Source organism: Salvelinus alpinus, chromosome 1 (genome assembly GCF_045679555.1).
Source record: "Salvelinus alpinus chromosome 1, SLU_Salpinus.1, whole genome shotgun sequence".
Taxonomy (NCBI): Eukaryota; Metazoa; Chordata; class Actinopteri; order Salmoniformes; family Salmonidae; genus Salvelinus; species Salvelinus alpinus.
Genome location: NC_092086.1, coordinates 15,734,002 through 15,742,853, shown reverse-complemented (window position 1 = coordinate 15,742,853; position 8,852 = coordinate 15,734,002). Strand labels below are relative to the sequence as shown.

General features: G+C 45.7%; 1 protein-coding gene across 2 annotated transcripts in view; it reads left to right on the top strand.

Annotated features, from left to right (window-relative positions):
* The window catches only part of ppl (periplakin), a 43,229-nt gene that overhangs the window by 22,078 nt on the left and 12,299 nt on the right, over positions 1-8,852 (top strand). For both annotated transcript variants that reach the window (XM_071392616.1, XM_071392625.1), the window contains 6 exons: positions 8-115; positions 633-728; positions 1,370-1,492; positions 4,424-4,570; positions 5,616-5,767; positions 8,258-8,361. In XM_071392616.1, the coding sequence (XP_071248717.1) occupies positions 8-115; positions 633-728; positions 1,370-1,492; positions 4,424-4,570; positions 5,616-5,767; positions 8,258-8,361 (730 nt within the window). The remainder of the gene's footprint in view (positions 1-7; positions 116-632; positions 729-1,369; positions 1,493-4,423; positions 4,571-5,615; positions 5,768-8,257; positions 8,362-8,852) is intronic.

Here is an 8,852-nt window from a genome sequence, read left to right as displayed (position 1 = left end):
CCACCAGAACTTCATCAGTAAGTGTCTGGAGTCCAAGGAGGCCACTGTTACCAAGCTGAATGATGATGGAGATAAACTCATCGCTTCCAACCATCCTGGCAAGAATGTTATTGAGGTACACACACACACACACACACACACACACACACACACACACACACACACACACACACACACACACACACACACACATCTCTACCAACCATCCTGGCAAGAATGTTATTGAGGTACACACACACACACACACACACACATCTCTACCAACCATCCTGACAAGAATGTTATTGAGGTACACACACACACACACACACATCTCTACCAACCATCCTGGCAAGAATGTTATTGAGGTACACACACACACACACACATCTCCACTGACCATCCTGGGATGAATGTCATTGAGGTCCACTTCATTTATCCTCTATCATTCTACTATTGGGTCAAATCCTAACTTCCACGTTAGTCAATGTTGATTTAAGTCATGCATTGATGTCAATGGGAGACGAAGGTCAAATCAGACTATTTTAGTGGAAGTTAGGATTCACCTCTACTGAGATTAAAATCCTCAAAATGAATGTGAATGAAAGCAACAAACAGACAGTAATGGAACAGAACTCTACTCCACCTGTCAGGCTCATATGGAGGCTGTGCATGCAGACTGGAAGGAGTACCTGAACCTGCTCATCTGTGAGGAGAACCACCTGAAACACATGGACGAGTACCACAAGGTGATTAGTATACTGTAACACAACATGACCTGACCTTAACCTTAATACCAGCTGAAACACATGGACCACAACCACAAGGTGATTAGTATACTGTAACCTGACCTGACCTGACCTTAACCTTAATACCAGCTGAAACACATGGACCACAACCACAAGGTGATTAGTATACTGTGACCTGACCTTAACCTTAATACCAGCTGAAACACATGGACCACAACCACAAGGTGATTAGTATACTGTGACCTGACCTTAACCTTAATACCAGCTGAAACACATGGACCACAACCACAAGGTGATTAGTATACTGTAACCTGACCTGACCTTAACCTTAATACCAGCTGAAACACATGGACCACAACCACAAGGTGAGTCACAGCAACAAGTATTCAGAAAGCATCAGTTTAAGAAATCCTGAATGTTTGAACAGGGTCATTGGATTTTGATGGGCTTGTATACAAGCATGTGCTGCACAAAGCAACAGCTTCTGAGTTACAGACTTGGCATGTCATGGTACGTGAACAGAGTTGGTTCAGGCAGAGACCGACTGGCTGCCAGTCGAACTTAGTGTAAATAAACCCTAGCTGCTTTCAGTGATGTTGTTACCTCAGGGTTTTTCCTGACGGTGTCTGTTTTCTCTCCAGTTCCACAAAGAGGCCCGGGACACCCAGGACCTTCTGAAGAGAATGGACAAAGAGGTGGACCAGAAGTACAAACCAGAGTTCAAGGACATGTACCAGATGGAGAGCCTCATCAGAGACCTGGACGTGAGTGGGCTTTACACTAGTGTAGTTTACTGAGAGTGGACTTTACAACTACAATGTTTTACTAACAGTGGGCTTTACACTACCGTAGTTTACTGAGAGTGGGCTTTACACTAATGTAGTTTACTGAGAGTGGGCTTTACACTAGTGTAGGTTACTGCGAGTGTGCTTTACACTAGTGTAGTTTACTGAGAGTGGGCTTTACACTAGTGTAGTTTACTGAGAGTGGGCTTTACACTAGTGTAGTTTACTGCGAGTGGGCTTTACACTAGTGTAGGTTACTGCGAGTGTGCTTTACACTAGTGTAGTTTACTGCGAGTGTGCTTTACACTAGTGTAGTTTACTGAGAGTGGGCTTTACACTAGTGTAGTTTACTGAGAGTGTGCTTTACACTAGTGTAGTTTACTGAGAGTGGGCTTTACACTAGTGTAGTTTACTGCGAGTGTGCTTTACACTAGTGTAGTTTACTGAGAGTGGGCTTTACACTAGTGTAGTTTACTGAGAGTGAGCTTTACACTACCGTAATTTACTGAGAGTGGGATTTACACTACCGTAGTTTACTGAGAGTGGGCTTTACACTACCGTAGTTTACTAACAGTGGGCTTTACACTGCTGTAGTTTACTGAGAGTGGGCTTTACACTACCGTAGTTTACTGAGAGTGGGCTTTACACTACCGTAGTTTACTGAGAGTGGGCTTTACACTACCATAGTTTACTGAGAGTGGGCTTTACACTACCGTAGTTTACTAAGAGTGGGCTTTACACTACCGTAGTTTACTAAGAGTGGGCTTTACACTACCGTAGTTTACTAAGAGTGGGCTTTACACTGCTGTAGTTTACTGAGAGTGGGCTTTACACTACCGTAGTTTACCGAGAGTGGGCTTTACACTACCGTAGTTTACTGAGAGTTGGCTTTACACTGCTGTAGTTTACTGAGAGTGGGCTTTACACTACCGTAGTTTACTGAGAGTGGGCTTTACACTACCGTAGTTTACTGAGAGTGGGCTTTACACTACCATAGTTTACTGAGAGTGGGCTTTACACTACCGTAGTTTACTAAGAGTGGGCTTTACACTACCGTAGTTTACTAAGAGTGGGCTTTACACTACCTTAGTTTACTAAGAGTGGGCTTTACACTGCTGTAGTTTACTGAGAGTGGGCTTTACACTACCGTAGTTTACTGAGAGTTGGCTTTACACTACCGTAGTTTACTGAGAGTGGGCTTTACACTACCGTAGTTTACTGAGAGTGGGCTTTACACTACTGTAGTTTACTAAGAGTGAGCTTTACACTACCGTAGTTTACTAAGAGTGAGCTTTACACTACCGTAGTTTACTAAGAGTGAGCGTTACACTACCGTAGTTTACTAAGAGTGAGCTTTACACTACCGTAGTTTACTAAGAGTGAGCTTTACACTACCGTAGTTTACTGCGAGTGAGCTTTACACTACCGTAGTTTACTGCGAGTGGGCTTTACACTACCGTAGTTTACTGAGAGTGGGCTTTACACTACCGTAGTTTACTGAGAGTGGGCTTTACACTACCGTAGTTTACTGCGAGTGGGCTTTACACTACCGTAGTTTACTGAGAGTGGGCTTTACACTACCGTAGTTTACTGAGAGTGGGCTTTACACTACCGTAGTTTACTGAGAGTGGGCTTTACACTACCGTAGTTTACTGAGAGTGGGCTTTACACTACCGCAGTTTACTGAGAGTGGGCTTTACACTACCGTAGTTTACTGAGAGTGGGCTTTACACTACCGTAGTTTACTGAGAGTGGGCTTTACACTGCTGTAGTTTACTGAGAGTGGGCTTTACACTACCGTAGTTTACTGAGAGTGGGCTTTACACTACCGTAGTTTACTGAGAGTGAGCTTTACACTACCGTAGTTTACTGAGAGTGGGCTTTACACTGCCGTAGTTTACTGAGAGTGAGCTTTACACTGCCGTAGTTTACTAAGAGTGGGCTTTACACTAGTGTAGTTTACTAAGAGTGGGCTTTACACTAGTGTAGTTTACTGAGAGTGGGCTTTACACTACCGTAGTTTACTGAGAGTGGGCTTTACACTACCGTAGTTTACTAAGAGTGGGCTTTACACTAGTGTAGTTTACTGAGAGTGGGCTTTACACTAGTGTAGTTTACTGAGAGTGGGCTTTACACTACCGTAGTTTACTGAGAGTGGGCTTTACACTACCGTAGTTTACTGAGAGTGGGCTTTACACTAGTGTAGTTTACTGAGAGTGGGCTTTACACTAGTGTAGTTTACTGAGAGTGAGCTTTACTCTACCGTAGTTTACTGAGAGTGGGCTTTACACTACCGTAGTTTACTAAGAGTGGGCTTTACACTAGTGTAGTTTACTGAGAGTGGGCTTTACACTACCGTAGTTTACTGAGAGTGGGCTTTACACTACCGTAGTTTACTAAGAGTGGGCTTTACACTAGTGTAGTTTACTGAGAGTGGGCTTTACACTAGTGTAGTTTACTGAGAGTGAGCTTTACTCTACCGTAGTTTACTGAGAGTGAGCTTTACTCTACCGTAGTTTACTGAGAGTGAGCTTTACACTACCGTAGTTTACTGAGAGTGGGCTTTACACTACCGTAGTTTACTGAGAGTGGGCTTTACACTGCTGTAGTTTACTGAGAGTGGGCTTTACACTGCTGTAGTTTACTACAAGTCTGGGGGACAGATCTGTTTCTGCTTTAGCCAAACAATGACAAAGCTGTTGGATAAAGCAGAGACAATTCGTTGGTCTGTCAGGATAAAGCAGAGACAATTCGTTGGTCTGTCAGGTCTGTCTGCTTATCAGGCTGGTTTCTAAACTCCCAACTCAATCAACAACATTTACATTTTGACAAACGTATTAGCCTTAGAACTATAAATCCAAAATGCTCTTTAAAAAAGTGTGTGTGTGTGTGTGTGTGTGTGTGGTGCAGGACCAGGCGAAGGCCATGGACCACTTTGATGAGCGTGTGAAGGCTCTGGAGAAGCGCAGTCTACAGGTTCTCCCGCTCCAGTTCCGCAGGAACACCCCTCAGAAGCTGCTCCCCGTCGAGGCGCTGTGTGAGTTCGACACTGACGAGGTAAACCTTTACACCTGGACACCTCCACTACTTTACCTCAGCCTGTGTGTGTGAGACACTGATGTGGTAAACCTGGATATGCCACCAGCCTAGTCTAGTTTCAGACTGATACCTTGTCCACTATGCTCCTCCACACACACGCTTCTTCATGACAATCATTCTAGCTTTTCTCTCTTTTTTTTGTCTCCTCCCCCCTCTCTCCTCCTTTCCCCCCTCTCTCCTCCTCTCCCCCCTCCCTCCCTGCTTTACCCCCCTGTCTCTCTCTCCTCTCCCCCCTCCCTCCCTGCTTTACCCCCCCATCTCTCTCTCTCCTTTTCTGTCTCCAGTCATTCTCTAATCCCTATGTGTGGTGTGTTTTTCTGTTATCGTGACTGAGCACGATCTGACTGCACCACGTCTTCTCCTCTCTCCTCTGGTTCCTCCTCCTCTCGTCCTCCTTCACTCTCACTCCTTTCATTCCAGTCCCCTGAATGTGGTGCTGTGTTGTAATGTATTTAAATCCTTTAAGAGGCCTGTGCTCTCTGCATCTTATTTAAGCCTTCGGTGGATCAGCCACAGGCTGAGGGGGGTTTTAGGAGTGGATTTTGAGAGCTGGAGCGTGTGTGTGTGTGTGTGTGTGTGTGTGTGTGTGTGTGTGTGTGTGTGTGTGTGTGTGTGTGTGTGTGTGTGTGTGTGTGTGTGTGTGTGTGTGTGTGTGTGTGTGTGTGTGTGTGTGTGTGTGTGTGTGTGTGTGTGTGTGTGTGTGTGTGGCGCAGTCGAGAGAGCTCTTAAGATTTAGGAACCGGATCAAACAGTGAGGGGAAACGCAGTGTTGTGTTTATATTTTTTTTCCCCATGTGACCTGACCGGTAAAAACAGTGAAATCTAATTTACTAACTAGGGCTAGTGTTTCCCTGGTCAGGTCATGTGGTCGGGTCATGTGGTCAGGAAAAGCTAATGGCCTTATCCAAAGTGGTTCAGTGAGTGAACCTCTATTTGTGTTCTGGTTCTTCCATACCAGATCAGTGAGTGAAACTCTGTGTAATGTTGTTGTTGTCCATCCCAGGGTCAGATCCTGCGTGGAGAGAGGTACACCCTCCTGAGTAACAAGGGGCCCAAGTGGGAGGTGAAGGACGCGGCCGGGCGTAAACTGACGGCTCCAGGGGCCTGCTTCATGGTCCCCCCCACAGACCCAGAGTCTGTCGCCGTCTCCAACGGGTAAGTGTGTGTGTTATGGGGGTAGGGTGGAGAGGTGTGTGTGTTACAGGGGTAGGGTGGAGAGGTGTACTAGACGGTGTACTTGTACACTGTGTAACAGGGTCTGTTTCCCTAGACGGTGTACTTGTACACTGTGTAACAGGGTCTGTTTCCCTAGACGGTGTACTTGTACACTGTGTAACAGGGTCTGTTTCCCGAGACGGTGTACTTGTACACTGTGTAACAAGGTCTGTTTCCCTAGACGGTATACTTGTACACTGTGTAACAGGGTCTGTTTCCCTACACGGTGTACTTGTACACTGTGTAACAGGGTCTGTTTCCCTAGACGGTGTACTTGTACACTGTGTAACAGGGTCTGTTTCCCTAGACGGTGTACTTGTACACTGTGTAACAGGGTCTGTTTCCCGAGACGGTGTACTTGTACACTGTGTAACAGGGTCTGTTTCCCGAGACGGTGTACTTGTACACTGTGTAACAGGGTCTGTTGTTTCCCTAGACGGTGTACTTGTACACTGTGTAACAGGGTCTGTTGTTTCCCTAGACGGTGTACTTGTACACTGTGTAACAGGGTCTGTTTCCCTAGATGGTGTACTTGTACACTGTGTAACAGGGTCTGTTTCCCTAGACGGTGTACTTGTACACTGTGTAACAAGGTCTGTTTCCCTAGACGGTGTACTTGTACACTGTGTAACAGGGTCTGTTTCCCTAGACGGTGTACTTGTACACTGTGTAACAAGGTCTGTTTCCCTAGACGGTATACTTGTACACTGTGTAACAGGGTCTGTTTCCCTAGACGGTGTACTTGTACACTGTGTAACAGGGTCTGTTTCCCTAGACGGTGTACTTGTACACTGTGTAACAAGGTCTGTTTCCCTAGACGGTGTACTTGTACACTGTGTAACAGGGTCTGTTTCCCGAGACGGTGTACTTGTACACTGTGTAACAGGGTCTGTTTCCCGAGACGGTGTACTTGTACACTGTGTAACAGGGTCTGTTGTTTCCCTAGACGGTGTACTTGTACACTGTGTAACAGGGTCTGTTGTTTCCCTAGACGGTGTACTTGTACACTGTGTAACAGGGTCTGTTTCCCTAGACGGTGTACTTGTACACTGTGTAACAGGGTCTGTTTCCCTAGACGGTGTACTTGTACACTGTGTAACAGGGTCTGTTTCCCTAGACGGTGTACTTGTACACTGTGTAACAAGGTCTGTTTCCCTAGACGGTGTACTTGTACACTGTGTAACAGGGTCTGTTTCCCTAGACGGTGTACTTGTACACTGTGTAACAGGGTCTGTTTCCCTAGACGGTGTACTTGTACACTGTGTAACAGGGTCTGTTTCCCGAGACGGTGTACTTGTACACTGTGTAACAAGGTCTGTTTCCCTAGACGGTGTACTTGTACACTGTGTAACAAGGTCTGTTTCCCTAGACGGTGTACTTGTACACTGTGTAACAGGGTCTGTTTCCCTAGACGGTGTACTTGTACACTGTGTAACAGGGTCTGTTTCCCTAGACGGTGTACTTGTACACTGTGTAACAAGGTCTGTTTCCCTAGACGGTGTACTTGTACACTGTGTAACAGGGTCTGTTTCCCTAGACGGTGTACTTGTACACTGTGTAACAGGGTCTGTTTCCCGAGACGGTGTACTTGTACACTGTGTAACAGGGTCTGTTTCCCGAGACGGTGTACTTGTACACTGTGTAACAGGGTCTGTTGTTTCCCTAGACGGTGTACTTGTACACTGTGTAACAGGGTCTGTTGTTTCCCTAGACGGTGTACTTGTACACTGTGTAACAGGGTCTGTTTCCCTAGACGGTGTACTTGTACACTGTGTAACAGGGTCTGTTTCCCTAGACGGTGTACTTGTACACTGTGTAACAAGGTCTGTTTCCCTAGACGGTGTACTTGTACACTGTGTAACAGGGTCTGTTTCCCTAGACGGTGTACTTGTACACTGTGTAACAGGGTCTGTTTCCCTAGACGGTGTACTTGTACACTGTGTAACAAGGTCTGTTTCCCTAGACGGTGTACTTGTACACTGTGTAACAAGGTCTGTTTCCCTAGACGGTGTACTTGTACACTGTGTAACAGGGTCTGTTTCCCTAGACGGTGTACTTGTACACTGTGTAACAAGGTCTGTTTCCCTAGACGGTGTACTTGTACACTGTGTAACAGGGTCTGTTTCCCTAGACGGTGTACTTGTACACTGTGTAACAAGGTCTGTTTCCCTAGACGGTGTACTTGTACACTGTGTAACAGGGTCTGTTTCCCTAGACGGTGTACTTGTACACTGTGTAACAGGGTCTGTTTCCCTAGACGGTGTACTTGTACACTGTGTAACAGGGTCTGTTTCCCGAGACGGTGTACTTGTACACTGTGTAACAGGGTCTGTTTCCCTAGACGGTGTACTTGTACACTGTGTAACAGGGTCTGTTTCCCTAGACGGTGTACTTGTACACTGTGTAACAGGGTCTGTTGTGTGTTTCCAGTCTGGCCAGCCAGCAGAAGGGTATTAAGATGAAGGTGTCTGGCAGTAAGACCACCCTGGTCAAACGCCTGGAGGAACTGAAGAAAGACGACTCCGCTGGCTCTGGTAGGTACTGTTATGTCATGTTATGTCATGTTATGTCATGGTATGTCATGGTATGTCATGTTATGTCATGTTATGTCCCTGTCTCAATCTCTGAATGCTCGGCTATGAAAAGCCAACTGACATGTAACTCCTGAGGTGCTGACCTGTTGCACCCTCTATAACAGGGGTCTCCAGCCTTTTCTAGCATGAGCTACTTAAAAAAAAAAATGAAACATGTCGCGAGCAACTCTTTTTAAATTTATTTATAGCTTTTAAATAGGCACATTCTTCTCCTCTACCCGGCAACTCTTCCCCGGGTCCTTGCTGTACAAAAGATGACAATATACCTGGTAAAATAATGGTTAAATAACAGTATTCAACACTACAGCCCCATAAAATGATCTTTAGTATTTTCCAGATTTTTTTTCTTCTCCTGGTTTTGACTCTGTTTTTCACTCTCAATAGTACAATTGTTCATAGAGAAACAACAAATGGATGTTCTGGGTCCATGT